Raw genomic sequence first — 25,281 nt, 5'->3', positions numbered from 1 at the left:
ATGTGGGGTATTACCAAGCCTGGCTGAACAACCAACGTGGAAGTATACCGGCATCAAATACTGTGACTTATGTGGTGAAGCCTGGCGAGACATTATCCATCTAATATGTGTCTGCCCCAGCCTAAAAACGAAACGCATTGTACTACTAAAAAAGGCTTTTAATGACAGAGGAATTCGAACTTGTAGATCTGCAATCATTAGAGGACTTGGCACTGCAGACCCTCAGCTGACCTGTAAAATATTGCAATTCCTATTGTTTTATGAGAAAAACTATGTGGCACTTCCAAAACAATAATGTTTAGAATTGTATGGCAATTTCATAAGAAACGTTAAAAAAGTTTTATATGTCACTACGTGCAAAAACCATAAATCGATAACAAAATGACGTCGCGGAATTATGAACATACTTCAAACTGGCATAATGAGAAGGATACCGCTTCCGGCCTTTTGGACTATATAATTAACATGTTTGTTCTTGTCTTTTAAAATGCTTTTTAATCATTTTATAGGGATATCATATTTGTACTATGACATTGTTATGGTTTTAAATAACTTAAACAATAAAGATTACTTACTTACTTAAGTTTCGCCCAAAGTTCGTTGTCTTTTGCTCTTTTCTTCTCCCATCTCCTTCATTTTAATGAGGTCCTTAGTTTTCGGTATGTACATTGCAATCTCCGACTGTTTGGGGATTTGAGTAGTTGCTTAAAAGTTTGATTTATAGTTTGTTTTAGTTTTTTTAGAGACAGGACTATTTTGTGCATAAGTTGAAGCGGCTACCACTTTCCCTTGTTTCTGGCCGTTGCTCTGTGAATATTTGTCTCCTAAAGATTTGACAAACATATCCCAGCTTTCTATTGGATGGGTTGAGTTGACTTGCCCTTGGTTGAGTTTGGGCGTCTGCTGCTATTGTGTCTATATTGTTGGAATTGGACCTTATTCTTCTTAGGTTGGTCGTTTCCTCCAGCACGATGGAGTTACTGGTTTCTGGGGTTTGGCAGGCTCCTGTTAAAAGATGCAACTCTTGTGGAAAGTGGTCACTAAAATCGCTGTTATCGATCTTGAAGGTAGCTACTTTGTTAAACAGGGTCAGGGTCGTAAAGGTGAAGTCTAGATATGATGATGTGGCAGAAGAGTGGTATGTGGCCGCTGGTGGGATGTCATCTTTAAACCGTCCATTCAGGGCTCTCATATTTAGGGGTTCTAGGCCCCTAAGTAAGGACATTGCTACTCTTGGCGGTTTAGTAGCCTGTGTTTGACGTTGAGTTGGAATTCCCCATGCTCTTGAGAGGTCCTGCGTTAAATCTTCCTTGGTAGACCCTAAAAGGAGAATATTAAAATCACCAGCCAGGACTATGAGGTCTGTTGATTCTTCATCCATTACTCTCTGTAACCCCTGTAACAGATCTTTCGCTGCTTTTGATTTCTGTTTCGGATGAACATAAACGTTTATAATTATTGAGCAATTGTGCCAAGTAAATTAAAGTTGCAAAAAACACAGTTCATTCAGCCTGGATATGCTCAGACATGAGTCCCGTGCTCTCCATGCCACTGGAATCAAGCTATCCAGGCTGATGAGGGCTGAAAGCCCGAAACCGGTCCTTGGATGCTTGTTTCCAGTCCAGGGAGGACCTGGCTTGGCAGTTCGGGCTGGACTGTTCCCATGGGGCACAGGGTCAAGACTGATTTGCATATGGCTGGGTTCAAACTGGGATGGCATGGTGAGCAAACAAACGATGGATTTGGGCCCAGATCTCTGTACTGGGGTGAATGTATGACATTGTTCTGCATTCTGTCCATCACATGTTGTTTTTGCAATTGTCACCCCGAGTGGGACGGGTATGCTCAGACGTGAGTCCCGTGCTCTCCATGCCACTGGAATCAAGCTATCCAGGCTGATGAGGGCTGAAAGCCCGAAACCGGTCCTTGGATGCTTGTTTCCAGTCCAGGGAGGACCTGGCTTGGCAGTTCGGGCTGGACTGTTCCCATGGGGCACAGGGTCAAGACTGATTTGCATATGGCTGGGTTCAAACTGGGATGGCATGGTGAGCAAAAAAACAATGGATTTGGGTCCAGACCTCTGTACTGGGGTGAATGTATGACATTGTTCTGCATTCTGTCCATCACCTGTTGTTTTTGCAATTGTCTCCCCGAGTGGGACAGGTATGCTCAGACGTGAGTCCCGTGCTCTCCATGCCACTGGAATCAAGCTATCCAGGCTGATGAGGGCTGAAAGCCCAAAACCGGTCCTTGGATGCTTGTTTCCAGTCCAGGGAGGACCTGGCTTGGCAGTTCGGGCTGGACTGTTCCCATGGGGCACAGGGTCAAGACTGATTTGCATATGGCTGGGTTCAAACTGGGATGGCATGGTGAGCAAAAAAACGATGGATTTGGGCCCAGATCTCTGTATTGGGGTGAATGTATGACATTGTTCTGCATTCTGTCCATCACCTGTTGTTTTTGCAATTGTCACCCCGAGTGGGACGGGTATGCTCAGACGTGAGTCCCGTGCTCTCCATGCCACTGGAATCAAGCTATCCAGGCTGATGAGGGCTGAAAGCCCGAAACCGGTCCTTGGATGCTTGTTTCCAGTCCAGGGAGGACCTGGCTTGGCAGTTCGTGCTGGACTGTTCCCATGGGGCACAGGGTCAAGACTGATTTGCATATGGCTGGGTTCAAACTGGGATGGCATGGTGAGCAAAAAAACTATGGATTTGGGCCCAGATCTCTGTACTGGGGTGAATGTATGACATTGTTCTGCATTCTGTCCATCACCTGTTGTTTTTGCAAGTAAATTAAAGTGGCATGACCTGATAGAGTGTGCCAAGGTATGACGGCACAACTGTACCAAGAAGTACCCGGCCACAGCATAACCTGAGTACTGAGCTGAAGACATCCCACCCATCTGATGAGTCTGTTTGGTGGCCTCACCTGCTGCCAAGGCCCCAGCTGACAAATGGCTGCCACCTTCTCAGACCTGCATAGTCAGATGAGTGTACAATGAATACAGACCTCATGGGACCACAGAAATCCAGTGCCCTCCTTATGAGTCTTCAACCAACTGAGCAGCCACAGACATGATTACGAGGAAGGCTCAACCAGGATGATTGGCTCATGCTCAACCCCTCAAGTGGGAGCAGCAAAGCCTGCAGAAAACAGCTAGGATCTGGACTGATGAGCAACCTCGCATCAGTTTTTGGGTGAGGAACTTTAAAAAGACTGGACAACAGTGTGCTTTTGAGAGTGCTGGGGTAAAACTGCAACTGAGTTAATTGTTTCTACATTGTGCCTAAGGGCAGAAAGTAATGTGAGATTCTACAAAAGCCAGTTCCAATATAAATTCTTTGTGTAATACCTCCAACTTGTACACATTAGAACCTACACACGCCAAATACAAGATCAGAGGGGGTGGATCTTGGCACCATGTCCTTAAATCAGATGAAAGATCTGTGTTTGGAGGGGCTGGATGATCAGGAGCAAGGCGGTGATGGTGAGTAACATTAGAGACTTTTAAGAGAAAACAGAGGAAAAGTGCTTGCTTCTTTGCCCTCTCCTTCCTCCTGAAAGCAGTCTGTCACAGCAAGAGCAACTCCAAATTGTATAGCCTCACAACACAAGCTATGGGAGTGACTAGAGATTCACACTTGGATGTTCGCCACAGCGATATGTGTATTAAAAGGTTAACCCTGGGCCTCAACCCTACTCGTTATGATTCTCTTATCAGCCCAATCACCTTCTTTAGGTAGACCAGGCCCCTTCCCAGTGACCTCTCTGTGAACTAAAGAGCACCCCTTGAAGTACACTGAAGAGCCTAGCTCTTCTTTTCTCCAGTGTGTCCCACCCAACTCACAGCAATCCACAAATCTGTCTGGGGGATTTCTTTACCTCTTCCAGTCAGCCCTGGGTCTCCCAAAATGGAACACAGAGTTTTCCATGTATTCTACCATTCTCAGGCACTCATACACCCAGCAAATGAGTTTGGCATGGCATCCTTGCTATGGTTCCCCCTAACATTTTGCCTTCTGACCTACTGTATTTTACTTTTTTGCTGACTTCTTGTTTGCTGGTGTTGAGGCTCTGAGCAATTTACCACAGCTAAACCGTGCTAAATTGCCATGTGCTCTTTATCTAAAACCGGGGTCTCCAACCGGTCGATCGCGAGCTACCGGTAGCTCGCGGAGACCCCGGGAGTAGCTCGTCTAGCTCTAGCCCTTCGCCCAGATTGGGCATAATGTGTGGATGGGGCGGGAGAACAGGATGACGTTATGACGCGATGACGTTCCTCTCCTGGAGCTTCCGGCTTCTCTCGTCTACTGAAAACGCGCTGGCATCGCACTGTCTGCCATTGTGCGACGGGTGCCAGCGCGGAGCAGTAGGAGACCACCAGAAGCAGCCAGGAGAGGAGACGTGCCTTTGACTGCAGGTAAGCTTCTCCCCCCCCTGATTGTGCCGTTTTTCGTGCGTGCCCCTTAAAGCAGAAATTACCAGTGTGGTGTCAACTGCTGTGATGAGGGAAATGGTCAAAGGCGATCAAAGCATAAAAGAAACTGTACGACGCGCCATGTAAAACGATAAAACACTAACCACACATGAACAGGCTTTTCAAGATTAATCTTACCGCCTCCACACAGCTGTCCACGCTATGCCTGCACCATGCAATAGCTTTAACTTTACAATAAAAATGCCTACACTGTCGTCATGTAGGTAAAATGAAGATCGTGTGACGATGACTTTGTGATGCCAATAAAATAACGACAAGTAGATGGCAGCAAATAGCCAAAATATCTGTTAGAATTCCTCCTTTAGCTCCGATTCTCCGGTGTAGATCAGAAAACCTGTTTCTTCTTCCAGCTCTATGCGTTCTTCCCTCGATCAGTTTTTGTATTTTCTTTGTTTCTTAAAACAAGAATTGCACCACTACTCAAAGGATGCGGTCGAGTGTTGCTGAGGTGCTCGAGGTGCGAATAGAGTCAAAAATAGAATAGAGTTGAAAAATGTAACCAAAAGGTACAGTTGACGTCGTTGAAATTGATAATTAATAACCTTGAAGAACAGGTAAACTCCAATTACGTTTTAATACAAGTTCCTTTTGAAGTCGGATTTGCGCAGATATCAGTGCGGCGATATTCGTTAATAACAACAATCAGCACCACACGACGTGAAGTTAGGTGAAAGTACCTTGTCGGTAATATTCATCAATATTGTAAATCCTTACATTAAATAAAAAACATTCACTTACCAAAAATGTTCGAAAACATCAAATGTACCTGCTCTGCAGCTCCCAGGCGCTATTTGGAGAGTGAAAACCTTGCTAAAAGCAACGGTGCACTGAACAACAGTGGGGGCCCTCAGCTCTGACTCGGGGTTATTAACAAGCAGGATGTTCGTGGGTGGTGAACTCCAGCCTGTCCTGGGAATTGTTAACGTTCTCTCGAGGCCAGGCCCTTCTGTTCCTTTGCACTGCTTTTATTTCTCTTACCGTTTTTTCTGTCCAGACAGAGCATTTCGAAATATAACTCTTGGATGGTTCCCCGATCTGGATACATACACATTTATATTGACTGCCTAGAGTTGCTTGTTGTGTATTCCTGTTTTTGCATATGCAAATGCGGTGTTTTTTCTACTTTTGCCCTTAGCTTGAACACGTTTATTATCTTTATTGTACATCCACTTCTTGATTAGGAGGGAAACGTAATTGCTTCTTGTTGGGGAACTAATTGTAAACTATCTGTGGAACTGCACGAAATGGGTGGTGCTTTGACTAGATGAGATATTTGACGCAGTGAGCAGTTGTGCCCCAAGTATGCACCATAAAATAATTTTATGAGCAAAGCAAACTTTGGGCCCTAGAAACGGACACCCTTGCATCCAAACATGGAAGGCTGGATATGCACTTCCTGCCAACAACAAGTGTCAAAAAGTGTAACTACTTGTTCGAATTCAAGCTAGTTAGGTTTCTGGAAGGACCAAGGACCCTGTAAAAAGGCAGACAGCTCTTGTTAAAATTGCCCAGTTGCATTAAATCTGTGCACTCTATATGTCTATTTGTGCAACTATTCTATCACACATAACTTGGCTAGGATACAAAAATGTGCTTATTCAGTGTGGGAAATGTCAATCCGCTTGGGCTGTGTAATGAGATACCATTTCATGGGTAATAATGGCATTCCAGTGCCAGTGCCGTTTGTCAGAAGAATACTTTGCTAGTCTTCTCCAGATTGCTCCAGTCATTCTGCTGCTGCATTCAAAGGAGACTGGGAAGTTCCTGGGTATGGTTTGCATAATATTCAACATTTTACATATGCAGGTCAGCCATTCTATATCTACATGCCCTTGACACAGCTATTCCTGTACTCAATGCACCGCCTACTTCTCAACTCAATAAACTTGCTCACCCATCCTAGTCAATCACCATCCGCACCACGGTACAAAACCTAGTAGAGATGCAACTCTTATTACTGGTATTAGTTCAACGGCCAGCACATCAAGCCATTTCTGTGTTCTCTGCCGCATCTCACCTCACTGCACTACGTGCTAATGCAATGACCAGTAATAGTGAGAACAACAATCTTCTTCAACAACACACACTCCCTTTACTATGACCCACTAAAACATGGAAAATTCCAACTCGATGAGGTCAAAAAAGCAGCAGCCAAAATGGTACTGTAACCCAAAAAGAAGTTCCAGGACTCTTCTCCCTGGCGACGCTCTGCCGAATCCTTATTAATGGAGACAAACCGCAAGAAAGACAGCTACAGATAGGAAGAGAGAAAGATTGACTAAGAGAGAGGGAGAGAGTTAGAGGGAAAAGAAAGTGTGGTGTAATCATGGGAAGGACGGGAGATGGAGAATTTTGTAGAACGGACCAAAATACACGTTTGTGCATGGTGAGAAAATGATACAAACGTTTCCACCTTTGGGGCAATCCTGCCATATTCATGGTGATGCTGACATATTGGTGGTAAACCTCCTCTCTGCTCCAAGCATGTTTAGTTACTGAACCCACTTTGCACTAGAGCTGCCATTCTCTGCATCACTGTGCCAAACACCTGAGCTCCCAAATCCGTGGAAGTGAGAGGCAGTGTCACTGTGCCAGTCCCCTGAGCCCAGCGTGCCCTAAAAGTGAGAAACCCCATTAAAGCCCTACCAGTGCCTGACCCAGAATCCCATTGCCAGTCTTCTGAAACGTCTGAGATTCAAGCTCAGCACTCTGAGACTTCATCCCCCGACTCTACAAGTCTCCAGTGACGGAATAGTGCATCCCCATATCAATTCACAGAGATCTGCACTCCTAGAGGTGTAAGGCTCGATGTACCATTGCTCATCTCCTGGGTCTCTCCAGTCCAGGAAGGTACAGTTTTCAGAGCCTGTACTTGTTCAGAGATGGCCTGTCTCCCAGTTGTTAATCCCCTTTACAAGCCAGGGTGTTGCATACATGATTATGTTCTTGGAGGTTAAAGGTCAGCGAGCAAGGTTATAGATTTTCCAGTGATGGAGCGAGATTCTGAAATGTTTTTCATTTCAACTCGTGAAGTCACACTTCCATAAATAAAATAATATGATTAACAGTTGTGCTGTGTATGTATTAATTCAACCTAGTTTAAGTTGCATCTACACATGAAAAACGCGGGATATTAACATGTGTGCTCATAAACGTGCATTATGTTGCATTTCCTTGTTTGTAAAAAATAATAAATTAATCGTGTCTATTTGTCATGTCAAAAATTAACTGCAGCTGTTTAGAATAAATGGCATGTGCTTATTTTGCGTCCCTGTCTATGTGATGTCACTCTATTCTCTATAGGTGCATAAAGAACCTTGCTGGATAATAAGAAGAATGGTAGATATAAAATGCTGCTTTATTTGTTGCTTCTGCTAGGTAATTTAGACTAATGGGTTAATTATTAGCAATGGAGGGTGGCAACAGAACAAATTATATTACTCGCATTAATTATTTGCTTGTGTTTGTTTATACAATAGTCAATGGAAAAAGGCTTTGGGCCTAGTGAAATTTTCCGTGCTTGCTAAAATCTGCTGGGAGCCAGAGTGAGTCCATGATGGCAACAGTTTTCTCGGTCTGAAAAGTTTGTCGTGCTGAGATGACATTCTCTTAGCCGAACAAGGCCAAGACCAGGAACCGGCGAAAGGCTTGTGACATTAGCACATCCGAGGAAGCTAAAAACTTCATTTGTTGCAATTGTTGCGAACTGGAGGAAACTGCGTTGTTCGAAAACTAGAGACAAAGGTCTCTAAGAAATGATGACGGAACTTTGATTCTGAAATGTGGTGACACGTCGCCTGTCACTTTTGGACCAATGAGGCTTTAATTTCAGCAGAGAAAATTACTTTTTCTTAGATTAGCTTAGCGTAGAAAGGTATAAAAACTCTTGCCCCGTGGAAGAGTTATGCTTCTCCTTGCAGACCTTTTGATGAGGGCGTTATTTATTTATTTATTTGGACATTTATAAAGCGCCTGGTGACGCCCGAGGGCGTGTCCCCGCGCTATGGTAAGTGAGCAGTTGCCATCCCCCCCTCCCCCAGGAGTTACCTGCTAAAAAGGTGAGTTTTTAATTTTTTTCTAAACAGGGCCTCTGATGGCTCAAGACGCAGGTCCGGGGGCAAGACATTCCAACATTTGGGAGCCAGGTATCTGAAAGATCTCCCCCCCATCCGTGCCTTCCTAACTCTGGGCACCACCAGCAGTCCCGTCTGTGAGGACCGTAAACTGGGGGTAGGCTCATAGTGGGACACCAAACTCTGGAGCGGCACAGGGGCTTTGCCGCTCAGAATGCGATGGCACGTTGAGAGGGCCTTAAACTCAACTCTCTTCTCCATCGGGAGCCAATGGAGAGCTTGGAGAGCGGGTTTAGAAGGTGACCTTCTCGGGAGTCTAAGCACGAGCCGTGCTGCGGCATTTTGGAGCACCTGGAGGCGACCCATGACCTTGCCTGAAGCCCCCAGATAGAGCAGGTTACCGTAGTCTAAGCGCGAGGTGACCAGTGCGTGTACCAGCGTCCTACGAGCCGAAATGGGAAGCAGATCTAACACCTTCCTCAGAGTTCTCAGGACACCGAAACACACCCCTGTCACCCGGCCAACCTGCGGGCCAAAGGCAAGGTCTTTGTCAAGCCACATGCCAAGATTCTTGGCCTCCAGACTGGGAGTGGGGGCCTCGCCCAAGCAGGGTGGCCACCATGCAGGCGACCACGCAGAAGGCCCGCCCCCCACCACTGTGCACAACTATGCTGTTGGACTTCTCTTGGAACACGTAAGAGCCCTCAAAGACTTTACTCTTTAATTTTCCTTATAGCTAGCATTAGTTAGGGACTTAGGTTTTGAAAAATGCCAAACTGATAATTCTCATTTGCAATAATAATTTTGATTCATAATAAAATTGTCATAACTATTTGCAATGATTCAAATAAAAAATGCTTTAATAAAATTTCTAATACATTTTCCAAATGAGTAGCTAATAAAAATCTTACTTTGGAAAACAAGCTGGTCTTGTTATTTTCATAGGTATAGGTTATTCATAGCTAGATCTTATCGCCACAGTGGCTTAATTAGCTTGTAGGTTTGTGAAGTACGATGAATTCATTTACCATGGTTGTATATAAATGTATATAATTTGTGAATAGGTTAATTAGGTCACATGATCCAGTTGGTTATAATATGTCATGTTAGATTTATGGGCCTTATGAGAGTTTATTGATTGATGGTGTATATAGTAGAGTTGGGTAGCGTTGCTTATGACATATTTCCAAAAGCCCGCTGGATCCATTTTTCTGGTAGCAGATTTGATGGTTGCTATGGTAACCGATATGTTATATGGTAGTTGCATAGGATCGATGATTAACATATGTTGAGTTTGTTCATTTGCGTTATGTGTAGTCGAAAGGTTTTTTCCGGCGTGAAAAATCCTAGTTGTACCGATACAGAGTAGTGTGACCAGAGTGTAAAGTCACAAGTCATACAGTGCATTTGATCTGTTTCAGAGTTGTGATATTGTCGTGTATCACAAGTGTTGTCGTCGCGCAGCATGTGTTAGGGATATAGGTGTGTCAGATAGAATGTATGCATAGTGAGGATTGTCTATGAAATCGAAGCATTGAGTATAGGGACAATGTGCCCGTTCTAAAACTCTCTGTGGGAAAAGTAATAGAATTAATTCGAGCTTGAGTGAAGGGTAAGGTAACGTCGCTTATTTTGCTAACGATTGGTGTTATCAGTGGAGGGTTAGAGTCCCGCCAGGATTTCATGTGTGTGTGGTTAGGGATACTTTCCGTTTGAAAGTGCGTAAATGGTTTTGTAATTCCGTTCGAGTCAAACTTTGAATTGCTACTTTATGTGCATTCAGAGGGAAGCGCGTTCGTTATTACGTGTTTGAAGGGTAGAGTAAAAGTATACTTTATCGGCAAATGTATATTCTGTGAGAATAGCGTCGTCTATTCCGCGCAAAGAATTTCTTGTGTGTTTGTAAAAACTATCACCTTATTTAGAGAAACAGACAAATTGTTTGTTCTTTTTGTTGTTGATTAATCGAATTTCATTGAGAAAAGCGTCTTTAAAATGGCGCTGTGAAAAGTTTTTGTGAAGGAGGGGTGAGCGCTGAGAGTGAGACGCGAGAAACCGCAGCGGCTGTGTTCGTCACACGGTCCGCGCAGGGATTGGGTACGATACGTCACAAGCTGTACTCTGATTGGCTCACGTGACTTTGTCTAGCTAAACGCTGATTGGCTTTGGTGGGAAGGTCTATTTTTATTGGTCGAGCAAGGTGGTGACGTAGCTCGAGCCTGATTTGCTTGTTGGTGTGTTTCGCGCACGGATTGGCTGGTGTTACGGAACAACCAGGAAAACATTTACGATAATTTCTGATTAAGCGGATTTGATTTAAAAATGACTTATTACTTTAAACATGTTGAGAAAAAGACTTCGATACTTCAAAAATTTAAAATATTTATTTCACCCGATAAGAAAATTCAAACGCGAGGTGGTAAATTACTTCATAAGTACAAGACACCTGCAGCGTATATGGAAGGTGAATATGGTTACCATACTGTTCTGTGGTTTGATGTTTGGAAGCATTACACAAAGGACGACGGCGTATTGGTTTGGCCGGATGATGGTTAATTTAATGTTAAGGTTTTAAGAAACCTGAGAGAGAAAATGTCAGCTCTAGTACCACGGCCTAGACCGACACAATTTGAGGCTTTGGTTGAATGGGAAGATGAGATGTTTCAACTTCAGAAAGAAGCAAATGGGATTAAAAGACCTCCAAAAACACCGAGTTACAAACGAGAAGTGCATAAAGACAGAATGCGTACGTGGAGACAGGGAGATATGTGTGATGGTCTCTATTTAATTAGAGAAATGGTTTTAGGGTCTCCAGGTGAAAAGAGAGCTGAAAAGAAAAATAATGTTGTTATAGATAATGAATCAGAGGATCCAGTCTTAGAAGACATTTTTACGACAAATAATAAAAATGCTCCTTTGAGGCAGCCTCGTTCTTGGTCCACCCCAACGGTTTCTGCTGGAACCACTCCTAGTGCACCCCCAATAAATGATTCTCCAAAATTGTACCCAAATAATTGTGAATCGTTTGGAACTCCAGAACAGTTTGAGACAGGAACTAATTCTAGTGCTTATATTGAAAACAGAAGTTTTCCAATGGAAAGGGAAGCCCCTAGAAATCAGATGAGAACTGACAGGAATGAGGAAGTTGCAAATACTTCAGAATACTTGCGATCGAAAGAAAAATTAATTCAGCAGATAACAAAGAGCATGGAAGCAGTGACAGTTCCAGTAACGATTGGTCCTGTTCAGCCTGTTTTCGCTCAAAAGGAAATTAAACAGCCTGGTTTAACAATTCCATTAAATGCAGAAATTCAAAAAGTAGCTGAAATTTTTTTTTCATATTTATCTGAAATAAATCGTGAAAAATCAAGGATGCCTGACTTGACTTTTAATCAAGGTTCTTTTAACCAGACACCAATGGGTGCAGAGTCAGATGCTGTGTCTACAGAGAAAAGAGAGTCGAGTTCAAAACTTGATGTTGCAAAATTGAAAGCAGATTTGGAAGAATTAATAATTGGCACAATTGGTCCTGACAGTTTAAAATATTACCGAGATGATGAACTCCTGTTTATCAGCAAAAGTATGCAATGGAAAATAAAGAATAAATATGATCAGCTGGAGGAACTGGCAGAGGAATTAGAAATTGATTTGAACAAACAGAAAAACTTGGCAAAGCATTACAGATTAAATTTTACAGAAAAAGACATTGAAAATTTCAACACAGGAGGGAGAATTACACACATAAAAGAATTGATTGTTTACATTAAAAAATTGGGTGATTTGAGCAAATGGAGAGTGAAATGGACCAAAAAGAAGGAAGATGAGAGGTTGGATAGGTTGGATAATCTGTCTAAACAGTTTCCGATGAGAGAAATTGCAGGTGGAGGGTATGTACATGTTCCTTGGACAAGACAGGACATTCTACTCTTTACTAATGATTTTCCTCGGCTGAGAGAAAAACCGGTGGAATGGTACAGACAGGTAGACAGATTTATTAAAGTTTCAAAAGTTCTGTGGATTGATCTGGATGGCTTTTTCGACATTGTTGTCCCATCAGATCTCTGGACAGAATGCAAAATTGCTGTGGGTTGGCCAAAAGCTGAACCAGATCGAGTTAAAGAGACGGGTGCTCCAGCACCTGAGGTCATGCAATTCTATGAAAAAGTGATTTACTGGCTAAAACAAAAAATTGCGCCGAAGGAAGTAGATTGGGTTAAAATAGACAGGACAAACCAGGAGCCGAAAGAATCAGTTCATTCCGTCTATGAAAGATTATTATTGGTTTTCAAACAATACAGTGGTTATGAAAAATTAGATGAAAAGGATATGAGCCATTTTATCTACAGGTTTGTATATGGTCTCAGACCAGAAATTGGAGAAATGATCAGGAATAATATTGTCGGATGGTAATCAAATTCAGTTGATGATATTTTGAGAAAGGCAAAATACTGCAGTGATGAGTTAGAGGCAAAACAAAAGAAGTTAAAGGAAAAGGCAATGTGGGCACAGGTAAAGGTAGCTGAGCAACAGATTTCAAGTCTTGAAAATAAAAATGGGAATTTTGTGCAACATGGAAATTTCGTGCAAAATCAGAATCAGGGTCAAGGAAAGTTTAAAAATAATTTCAATAATACAAATAAACCAAAGTTTAATCCAGAAATTGAAAAATTAAAACAAACGATGCCTTGCTTTAACTGCGGGGAGATTGGACATTGGAGAAACGAGTGCAAAAACCCACCCAGAAAATTTAAAAATGCATCATTTAACCCACAGATGCAGAATGATGTTGATCTGCAGCAACAGTTGCAGCTGCAGCGTCAAATGAATGAACTGAGTCTTCAGCGACAGCTACAACAGCAGTTGACCCAGCAGCAGAATCAGATTCCATTGCCTCCTTTCCCTAACTGTGGGGGAGGTCAAAAATTCAATCCAGAAATTGGATTCAGCGGATGTGCTCAGGTAATAAGAAATCAAAGGCAAAATTTGCAAAATGCATCAGGACAATTTTTGTTAACAGGAAACCAAGGAAGCGATTCTGATGACTGCTTCTGACGGTGCCCGAGAGAGGGGGAAGAGTGTGTAATTGGAGCCACTCTTGAGGTTGACCAGTCTGGTCCATTTGTAAATGGAAAGGTGAACGATGTAGAGATCACTTTTCTTGTGGACACTGGTGCTACCCGTTCTACTGTTAGATCAGTGGAAATTGAAAACCTACCTCTCTCCGGGGATACCATCCAAGTAGTTGGAGTTAGCAATCAACAAATGAAGACTGATCTTACTGATCCTGTGAATGTGGAAATAGGCAATTTCAAAGACAAACACAGATTTGTAGTTTGTAATAGCAGTCCCGTAAATTTACTTGGAAGAGATATATTGTGTAAAATGAATTGCAGAATATATTGCTCACCTGGTGGAATTGAATTACAAACCATGGAGGAAGATGGGTTGTACAGACTGACTATGCTAATGATTGAGGCAGAAGAGGAAAAATTGTTTCCTACCTTTGATAAAGAAAATTTACCAGAGGAATTGAAAGAGACAGTTAAATCTGAGATTTGGGATTTGACTGGAAATGAGATGGGTCTGATGAAACATGTCGATCCAGTCAAAATCACAGTGAAGCAGGGAATAGATTTTCCAAACATTCCTCAATATAAAATGAAGGCGGAAACGATTGAGGGTGTTATTCCTGTAATTGAAAAATTCATCAAGCAAGGTGTTTTGAAAGAAATTGAGAGCAGTCCTTGTAACTCACCGATTATGGGGATCAAAAAGCCAAATGGAACGTACAGAATAGTTCAGGATTTGAGAAAAATTAATCAGATTGTAGTTCCTTGTTGCCCAGTTGTTCCAAACCCTGCTGTCATTCTTTACCAGATTCCGCATGATGCAGAATGGTATACTGTCATTGATCTTTGCAATGCGTTCTTCACTGTTCCATTGCATCCAGAGAGCCAGGAAATCTTCGCTTTCCGGTTCCAGAGTAGGACCCTCACATGGTGCAGAATCCCTCAAGGGTATACAGAAAGTCCTTCTATCTTTAATGAACTATTAAAGAGATCTTTGGAAGATTTGAATTTGCCAGGCAGATCGACATTAGTGCAGTATATTGACGATCTGCTAATCGCAGCAAAAACAAGAGATAATTGTGTGACAGACACGATTACACTTTTGAATCATTTGGCAGATGAGGGACATAAAGTGTCTCCTACAAAGTTGCAGTTTTGTGAACAGGAAGTAAAATACCTTGGTCCTAGAATTGCAAAAGGAATGAGACAGGTGACAATCGAAAGAATCAAAATGATTCAGGGAATGCAACCTCCAAAAACACAAAGACAGGTGAGAATGTTCCTGGGAATGGTTGGGTACTGTCGTCAATGGATTAGTGGATTTTCGGTAATTGCGAAGCCACTGCAAAGACTGACGAAATCAGATGTGAAAGATCCAATTGTTCTTACTGATATTGAGTTGGAAGCTTTTGAAAAACTAAAAAGAAGCTTATGTGAAGCTCCAGCTCTGGGCATGCCAGATTATGAAAAAGGCTTTGAACTGTATTGCAGTGAAGGAGAAGGATGTGCTTTGTCTGTGTTAATTCAGAGACATGGTAGCATGAAAAAGCCTATTGCTTACTTCTCAGAAGTTCTTGATTCAGTTGCAAAGGCCTTACCAGGTTGCTTAAAAGCAGTTGCTGCAACAAGTGTTAGCCTGGAGCAAAGTGAGGGAATAATTATGGGATTTCCTGTAAAAGTCTATGTTCCTCACTCAGTTGAAATTCTCCTTACAAGGAGTAAAACACAGCACCTGACAAACAGCAGACTGACCAAATATGAGAAAATTATTCTGGGATCAGATAATGTGTCAATTGCAAGGTGTGTGAATTTAAATCCTTCCACACTGTTACCTGACACTGAAAATATTGATGAAAATGACGTGGAGCATGAATGCTTGGATGTCATGGAATACTGTACCAAGCCAAGGCAGGACATTAAAGATGTACCATTGCCTGAATCAGATTATGTTTTCTTTGTGGATGGCTCCTGTCTGAGATCAGAGGGAGGTGTTTTGAAAGCAGCATACTCGGTCTGCACAGTAGCAGATGTTGAAGAAGCTTCATGTCTTGAAGGAATTCGTTCAGCACAGGTGGCTGAATTAATTGCTTTAATTAGTGCTTGTGAAATAGGAAAGGATTTGAGAGTTACCATAATTACAGATAGCCAGTACGGATTCGGAGTTGTGCATGACTATGGACAGCTCTGGTCTCAGAGAGGCTATATGACATCAGCAGGTTCTCCAATCAAAAATGCAGGATTTATAAAAAGGTTAATTGATGGCATTCAAATGCCAAGAGAGATTGCTGTGGTAAAGTGCGCAGCACGTCAAAAGGGTGAGGATTTTATCACCAGAGGCAATAATTATGCAGACGAAATTGCAAAATTTTGTGCAAAAAATGATTATGCACTCAATCGGGGAAAGAACAAAGACTTTGGTTCAGTTTCATTGATGCTAACATCTGTTGTTGAGACATGGGAAGAAATTAGGGACTTGCAAAATGAAGCTGATGATGATGAGAAAAACACATGGTTGAGAGCAGAATGTAGGCCACGAGATGAGGATGGTGTTTGGACCTACAAAGATGGCAGAGTAGTTTTACCAAATTGCATGATTTCTGACATGGCCAGAATGTATCATGGCCCTGGTCATATTGGAAGAGACTCTATGATCAGACTTTTCAAAGAGACATGGTTTAATACCAAGTTCAGGACAATTGCAGAATCTCTTTGTCAGAGGTGTTTGACTTGCCAACAAATGAACCCAAACAGGAAATCAGTTGTGGGAACGGGAGTAATAGGACGGGAGGGTGGTCCTTTTACCAGATTACAGATGGATTTCATTGAGATGCCCATACACAACTGTTTGAAATATGTTTTGGTGATTGTATGTTTGTTTTCAAGATGGGTAGAAGCATTTCCCACACGTCATTGTGATTCAATTACAGTGGCAAAGTTGCTTCTTAGAGAGATAATACCAAGGTATGGTTTCCCAGTCACTATTGAGAGTGATGGAGGGGGACATTTTGATAACAAACTGATGAAATTTATCTGTGAAGCATTACACATTGAGCAGAAAATACATTGTGCATACAGACCAAAGGCATCTGGAGTAGTTGAGCAGATTAATGGAACAATAAAAAATAGAATTGGGAAAATGTGTCTTGATACAGGTGTAAAGTGGACAGATGCTCTTCCACTTGTTCTGATGTCTTTGAGAAGTACACCAGATAAAAAGACAGGTCTGAGTCCTCACGAAATCCTTATGGGTAGAGTGATGAGGCAAGCTTATGTGCCAGTAGGAAAACTGTTAAGCATTAATGACAGTGCGATTTTGGAGTATTGTAAGCGTCTGTCTGACGTAGTGACTTCTGTGTCTAATCAGGTGGGAACTGAAGCACAATCAAAAGACAAAGTGCAGACACATGATCTGAGACCTGGAGATTGGGTCAGAACGAAAGTTCACCGAAGAAGGAACTGTTTGATCCCAAGATGTCAAAAACCGAGGCAGGTGATCCTTGTTACAACAAATGCAGTGAAGTGTAGAGGATTGAAGAGGTGGATACATCCAAGTCACACTATTCCAATACCTACACCTGAAAACTCTGATGAAGAAAGTGATACGACAGATGATTCAGACTCTGAAGAAGAAGTAGAAAGAAATTCAGATAGGGAAGATCGACAGAGTGGTCGACATCTGGAGAAACCATCTGTGAATGGAGATTTGATTGGAAAAGACTTGAAAATTATTGAAATAGATTCTGAAGATGAAGATAATCTGCTAGACAAAGAATCAGCGGAAGAATCGATCAAGGAAACAAGTGAAGTGAAAGAACCTGATCAAGATTCGAGAAAAGAAAAAGAAACAACAGAAGAGTCTGATCAAGTTAAGAAGCAAGACCAGGAGAGTATCGAAAGGCAGAAAACAAGCTCTGAAAGCAGGAACAAGAAGTCCGGATCTGGGAAGTTAAAGGTGATTGAAGAATTGGAGGAAGGCGAATTACCAAGTACCAGTGATGGGAGAAGGAGTGCTGTTCCTAACGAAGTGAGACTGCCGATTAGAAAAGATCCTGGAATAACGATTGAAATTCCTGACAGTGACTCTGGAGAAGGTGATGAAGAGTGTCAGAGGGAAAGAGTGAAGAAAAGATCGTGGAAAACAGAATCTAATGTGTTTGAGCCAAAGAGAAAGATCTTGAGAAAAGGAGAGACCTGGCCGACTGAAAAGGGAGGGTTGAGGGTCAGGCTAGTAAAGAGATCGAAGGAGCAGGTAAATGAGATAACGAGTCAGGAGGATCCTGAAAGGAAGGCTGAGAAAGGAAAGAAAATAGAAGTGATTTCTAGGAAGATAAAAAGAATTTTAAAACCGAACCAGAAATACAAATCTCCTGAGTGGGCTTATTTAATAATTCCACCTGTAATTGAGATAAACAGCAGTAGTCAGGAAGAAGAAGTTGAGGAAATTAGTGACAATGATTGAAGTACTAACCTGTTAGAATTTAGGATTAAGTTTAGGTTTCTGTTTTTGGCGTAAGGCTGAAGAAATTGTGTTAGGTGACACAAGGTCAAAGAAGGTGTATCTAGTTGGAGAATAACTTGTGACGCAAGGTCGAAGAAAAATTGTTAGAGGGTTAAAAAAAAATAAAAAAATGTAAAAGGGGGGTGTGAGTTTTTTTTTAATTTTTTAAAATTTTTTGGTTTTCTCTTTTGTAAATAAGATATATATATAAAAAAATAAAAATAAAAAAGATGCCTTATGTAATGGCGCGTGGTACTTCAAAATGCTCAATTTTCAAGAAATGCTGTAAGATGACTCTGGTGTGTGTGCTCATATTAATTCTGCTTTGGTTAGTTTTAGCTGTCATCTTTCCTTTCGGGATCAATAAGGAGAGGTACAAGGTCAATATGACAAGCAAAGCTTCAGTTAGTCAAGACAAACATAGTGCAACACACAAAGCTAACAAGGTTATTGATCACAGACCAGATGTTCATCAGGACAGGTCTGTTGGTGATTTTTCTAGCAATACATTTTCAAGGCTTTTGGGAGAGTACATTAAGGTCATGGGTGTCAAAGATTGCTATATCTGTGTGAGGTTTCCTGCTTCTGTTTCTGAGGGAGTGACAAACAATATGCTTCCTCTTACTTATGGCATAACATGCAGTGTGATAGCTAGCTTATTTTATCAGACTGGTCGATTGGAGTATTATTATTCCAATTATGATGAGATTTTTGCTAACCTGAAAATAGAGAATGCTTTAAATAAACATAAACAAGCTAAACAGATGAGGGATTTCTTTTTAGTCACTAATGAACTGACTTATGAGTACGCTTATAGAAACAATTTAACTTGCAAATTAAGAGCTGAAGAGAAGACTTTCCTGAACCTTGTTGAGGAGAGAAGGGCGATTTACAAAAGAAATGAGATGGTCAAACAGACCAAATCAAAGTTTTGGCAAAAAGAGGATGCTAAGCTTAATGGCAAATCTTTTGATAATGTTGCAATTCACATAGACAAACCAATTAGTGGCAAGCTTTGCATTAGGAGAGACAATATACTGTTTGATAATTATTTTGTAGGAGCTAGCAATTGTGAGGATACTTACCAAATCATGGGGGGTTGGGGATTCAAAGGTGGCAGAGATCCAATTTTTCCTGGGATCTATTTTGTTTGTGGAGATAAGGCTTATTATAATCTCCCAGACCATTGGTACGGGACATGTTTTGTTGGTCTTGTGTTCCCCAAGATTTTTTATGTTGACAGAAATGCAGAAGGTTCTTTAGAAATCAGTGGCCATGCAAACAGGTATAGAAGAGAAAGTTTCTCAGAAATTTTGGGAGACATCTTTGAGGCAGTGATACCCTTAGTAGGTATAACCCTGAATGCAGGAAGAATCAGAAAATTGTCCACAATTGTTGACAGATTGTCCACTGACACGGCAGGTGGTTTTCAGTTAGTGGATGTGGAGGTCATTGCGGTCAGATCAATGGCGATGCAAAATCGCCTTGCTTTAGACATACTCCTGGCGAAAGAGGGAGGAGTCTGTGGCATTTTACATGTACAGCATTGCTGTACTTACATTCCAGATGAGAGTAAGAATATTGAAATGTACATTAGAAACATCACAGAGATGCATTCAGAAATAGTCCCCTTAGAAGAGGATGATTTTTCAGAACGTCTTTCAAAAAGATTCCAAGCTATCAAAACCTGGTTTCAAGAGATTGGTGGATCAGTTCTTGGCAAGATTCTAACACCTTTGTTTGTGATAATTTTTGTGATAGTTTTGACAAAGATCAGTTGCATGTTACACAAAAGAAAGAAGCACATGAGGGAAAAGAGAAGAATTTACAAAATCAAAAAAGAGCAGGAAAAAGAGATAGAGCTTGAGGAGTTGCGTAGAGCTCAATATGAAAGTTACAAAGAATTTGCTGAGACAAGTCTTTAGAAAATACTAACAGAATGAAATTGAACCATTGTTGTTTGAAACAAAAATTTTACTAAATTTTTGGGTGTGGTGTGGTGATTGGTTAATCATCAGATGAGGGAGTTGATGGAGCGAGATTCAGAAATGTTTTTCATTTCAACTCGTGAAGTCACACTTCCATAAATAAAATAATATGATTAACAGTTGTGCTGTGTATGTATTAATTCAACCTAGTTTAAGTTGCATCTACACATGAAAAACGCGGGATATTAACATGTGTGCTCATAAACGTGCATTATGTTGCATTTCCTTGTTTGTAAAAAATAATAAATTAATCGTGTCTATTTGTCATGTCAAAAATTAACTGCAGCTGTTTAGAATAAATGGCATGTGCTTATTTTGCTTCCCTGTCTATGTGATGTCACTCTATTCTCTATAGGTGCATAAAGAACCTTGCTGGATAATAAGAAGAATGGTAGATATAAAATGCTGCTTTATTTGTTGCTTCTGCTAGGTAATTTAGACTAATGGGTTAATTATTAGCAATGGAGGGTGGCAACAGAACAAATGATATTACTCGCATTAATTATTTGCTTGTGTTTGTTTATACAATAGTCAATGGAAAAAGGCTTTGGGCCTAGTGAAATTTTCCGTGCTTGCTAAAATCTGCTGGGAGCCAGAGTGAGTCCATGATGGCAACAGTTTTCTCGGTCTGAAAAGTTTGTCGTGCTGAGATGACATTCTCTTAGCCGAACAAGGTCAAGGCCAGGAACCGGCGAAAGGCTTGTGACATTCGCACATCCGAGGAAGCTAAAAACTTCATTTGTTGCAATTTTTTGCGAACTGGAGGAAACTGCGTTGTTCGAAAACTAGAGACAAAGGTCTCTAAGAAATGATGACGGAACTTTGATTCTGAAATGTGGTGACACGTCGCCTGTCACTTTTGGACCAATGAGGCTTTAATTTCAGCAGAGAAAATTACTTTTTCTTAGATTAGTTTAGCGTAGAAAGGTATAAAAACTCTTGCCCCGTGGAAGAGTTATGCTTCTCCTTGCAGACCTTTTGATGAGGGCGTTATGCTGTTGGACTTCTCTTGGAACACGTAAGAGCCCTCAAAGACTTTACTCTTTAATTTTCCTTATAGCTAGCATTAGTTAGGGACTTAGGTTTTGAAAAATGCCAAACTGATAATTTACATTTGCAATAATAATTTTGATTCATAATAAAATTGTCATAACTATTTGCAATGATTCAAATAAAAAATGCTTTAATAAAATTTCTAATACATTTTCCAAATGAGTAGCTAATAAAAATCTTACTTTGGAAAACAAGCTGGTCTTGTTATTTTCATAGGTATAGGTTATTCATAGCTAGATCTTATCGCCACAGTGGCTTAATTAGCTTGTAGGTTTGTGAAGTACGATGAATTCATTTACCATGGTTGTATATAAATGTATACAATTTGTGAATAGGTTAATTAGGTCACATGATTCAGTTGGTTATAATATGTCATGTTAGATTTTTGGGCCTTATGAGAGTTTATTGATTGATGGTGTATATAGTAGAGTTGGGTAGCGTTGCTTATGACATATTTCCATAAGCCCGCTGGATCACCAGCATGTATGCTGAACGATGTGAGGACAGGCTGCGCTACTGTAAACTTTTGACATGTGTTTACTTGCAATACCCTATATATCATTTCATTAATGGCCTCACGATAGGAGTTATTGGAAAAAGAGAACCAATAAAGGTAGTTCTCCTTGTTACGCCTCATCAGTCTTTTCCTTGGTTTAATTATCTGCATCACAGCATTATTAAAGGTGTCCATGTGATATTCTTGCCTTTTATGGATTGGATGTGGACTTCATCAACATTTTTACTCTTGCTACAGCCTCAACAACCAATGATGGGTGAAGAGCCAGGTCCCTCCAAAAGGCCGAAGATTTACAACTTCCATCAAGAGTGGGAGAACAAATTTTTATTTACACAAATCAAAGACAGCTGTGTGTGTTTAATCTGTGGAGCAAAAGTTGCAGTGGGGAAAAAGGGCAATGTTGAGAGGCATTTTTCTACCAAGCACATGCATTTTGAGAGGAAGTTCCCTAAGGGAAGTAGCCTGAGGTCACAAAAAGTAAATGAACTGAAATCTGCATTGCAGACACAGCAATCTTTTTTTACAAAGCCAACGAAGAAAGCCACTGCGGCAACTGAAGCATCCTTCGTAGTTACTCATCACTTGATCAAGCACAAAGCAACATTTTCAGATGAAGCAATTGTGAAGGAAGCAATGCTTTTAATAGCCCACTCCTTATTCAAAGACTTTAAATATAGCCCTGAAATTATGTCTGGCATTTCATATCTGCTGTTTTGGTCAAACACTATGGTAAGAAGGGTATCTGCATTATCGGTCAACATGATAGAGCAGTTGGAGCGGGATTTAAAGACATATAAATATTTTTCTCTGCAATGTGATGAATCTGTTGATGCAAGCGATATTGCACAGGTGGCTATCTTTGTTAGAATGGTTTTTGAAGATTTCACTTATAAAGAAGAATTTTTAACTCTGTTGCCTCTGAAAACCACAACCAGAGGATCTCACATCCACAATGAGATGAAAAATTATTTTGTGAAACAAAATGTCCCATTGAAAAGGTTAGTGGCGATAACAACTGATGGTGCACCCGCAATGATTGAGCGTCATTCTGGCTTCATTGCCAATTGTAAAGCAGATCCAGATTTCCCTCCGTTATTAAACTACCATTGCATTATACATCAACAGGCAATATGTGTCAAGGTAATGGGGTTTGATCATGTGATGACTCCTGTTGTTAAAATTATTAATTCAATTCGTGCAAAAGCCAAGCAGCACCGAACATTCAAATTGTTCCTTGAAGAACTTTCAGCTGAGTATGGTGACCTTTTACTGCACACTCAGATCCGATGGCGTAGCAGGGGAAGAATACTGCGAAGATTCCTTTCCCTATTGCCAGAAGTCAAAGCTTTCATGGAGTCTAGAAATGAAGATACCACACAGCTGTCAAACACTGAATGGTTGCTCGATTTACCTTTTTTGACAGATGTCACAGAGAAATTAAATGTATTGAACTACAAGTTGCAAGGCAAAAATAAGACAATAGCCAACATGATTAGTTCTGTGAAAACATTCAAAACAAAACTTAACCTTTTCATACAGCATGTACAGAAAAGAAAGATGCAGCACTTTCCCTCTGTGCTCCAAATCCTGTCAGAAAACCAAACTGAGGCTGAGATCCTTGACATACAAAAATACAGTAACCTCCTCGTGAGGCTTAATCAAGAGTTCAGTGACCGGTTTAGTGATTTTGAGCAACTGGAGCCCTGTGTGATGTTCACTTCAAACCCCTTCGTGGAAGTGGATGTTAGTGACCTTTCAGAGAAAATTTGTGTTCTTCTGAACCTTGACTCTGACACCATGGAAATGGAGATGGTCTCACTTCAAAATGACATTGAATTGAAATCAAGGCAATCACACATTAATTTCTGGAGTCTTGTAGATGCAGACAAGTTTAAGAACATCCACACAGCTGCATTGAAACTGTTTTTCCCTGTTTGGCTCTACATATCTTTGTGAATCTGTATTTTCCGATATGAACTTCATAAAATCTAAGTTTCGCACACGTCTGACTGACGAACATTTAAATGACTCCATAAGAGTTGCCCTCTCAAGCTACACCCCAGATTACAAGGCATTACTGGACACAATGCAGTGTCAAGTCTCTCACTGAAATTATTTGTATGCAGTCGTAATCAATACTTGTTCAGTCACAGTTCCTGGTGAAATCACAAATCTGTTTCATTATTAAAACCAAGATTAAAGTCGCAGCAGAGAAGAATCTCCAGCCTCCTGCAAAGCTTTTTTATTATTTGAACAAGAACAATGCAATGTGTACTGCAGGCCTGTATTACAAACACATTAAAACGTAGCTGGAGAGAAGAATCTTGAGCATGTTTCCAAATGATTATTTGCTGCATAAGAACGAATCAGTTCCACATTGAAGGTAAGATCGCTTTCCATGTATGTCTGTTAATTGAGCTGCATTACAATGATTATTTCAATGACAACTATTACTGGAAGGTCTTAATTTTGGACCTTAATTTTGGACCTATTAATTGAAATGTCTTGAAGCGTCACAAATCCAAAGTCATTCCTTTTGGTGTTCTAGGGAACTCTTAAATCAGGCCTGTCTTGGGTATTTTGTTCAAACCACGGTATGGGCTCTGATGAAATTAGGCTTCAAGTCAATGAAACTGGGCGTGGGGGGTTTCTCGGAAAAATGCGCGAGTTGATTCGGGTTCAGTAGCTCACGACGATTTTAACTGGCCAGAAGTAGCTCGGACTACACAAAAGGTTGGAGACCCCTGATCTAAAACATAGTAGCATTGGTTTATTCACAATTAGTATAGTTACCCCTTGGCTGCTAGGCCTTTTCCCCTGTGCTAAGCCTTTTTGTTGGCTATTTGGGGTAGTAGGCACTTAGGCCTCCATACCTTTTTGACCACATGAGGTATCCATGCTAAATTTAAACCCTTTTTTTCCAAAATCCCAGGGATTTTAAAGGTACTCAGGGTATGTGGATTCCCTAGGATGGGACTGAGAAATTAGCCAAAATAGAGCAAAATGTGGGTGTTTTAGGAAAAATTTGAAAAAAGTCCTGCAGAAGAAAGCATCTTTTTTCCTGCAAATGGCATTAATGAAGGGTTTGCGGTGGTAAAATTACTATCTTCCCAGATTTCAGGAACAGGCAGACTTGAATTAGAAAACCAGATTTTTCAACACAGTTTTAGCATTTTAACGGGAGATAGACCAGTTTACATATGTTTTGTGATTGCCACCTCCTTCCAGTTGGTGGAGGAAAAGGGTGTGAAACCCATAGTGAATCTCAGAAAGCTATACATTTCTGAAAGGTAGACAACATTCTGTATTCAGCAACTTCAAATCATTTGTGTAGATCGTTCAAAGTTTTCCTATAAAAAGTAGGAGTGAAAATAAAAAAGCATTAACATTTAGTTGAAAAAAAAACTAATTTGTGTCAATGTTAGCATCTGCAAATGTTTCAAACTATGGCAGATTTTGTAAAACAATATACTGTTACATCTGCTGGACACTTCCAATTGCTGGGATATATAAGACTTGTAGGCTCAGCAAGAACCTGAGGTACTCAGAGCCAATAACTGAGCTGCACCTTGCAAAGGTTTT

General features: G+C 40.9%; 2 protein-coding genes across 3 annotated transcripts in view; one reads left to right on the top strand and one right to left on the bottom strand.

The window, feature by feature from the left end:
• LOC144785237 (uncharacterized) overlaps positions 1–25,281 on the bottom strand; it is a 196,357-nt gene that overhangs the window by 122,615 nt on the left and 48,461 nt on the right. The gene's annotated exons all lie outside the window — the stretch shown is intronic.
• Positions 22,459–23,655, top strand: LOC144784023 (general transcription factor II-I repeat domain-containing protein 2-like). Its single transcript, XM_078662724.1, has one exon. The coding sequence runs from the start codon at positions 22,459–22,461 to the stop codon at positions 23,653–23,655; it is 1,197 nt and encodes a 398-aa protein (XP_078518850.1).

Source organism: Lissotriton helveticus, chromosome 10, assembly GCF_964261635.1.
Source record: "Lissotriton helveticus chromosome 10, aLisHel1.1, whole genome shotgun sequence".
NCBI classification, from domain to species: domain Eukaryota; kingdom Metazoa; phylum Chordata; class Amphibia; order Caudata; family Salamandridae; genus Lissotriton; species Lissotriton helveticus.
Note: the sequence above shows the minus strand (reverse complement) of the source record. Positions and strands in the feature narration are given on the sequence as shown.

Excerpts from the sequence above, each read along its gene's own strand:
- LOC144784023 (XM_078662724.1), top strand. The coding sequence starts at position 22,459 with ATGATAGAGCAGTTGGAGCGGGATTTAAAGACATATAAATATTTTTCT.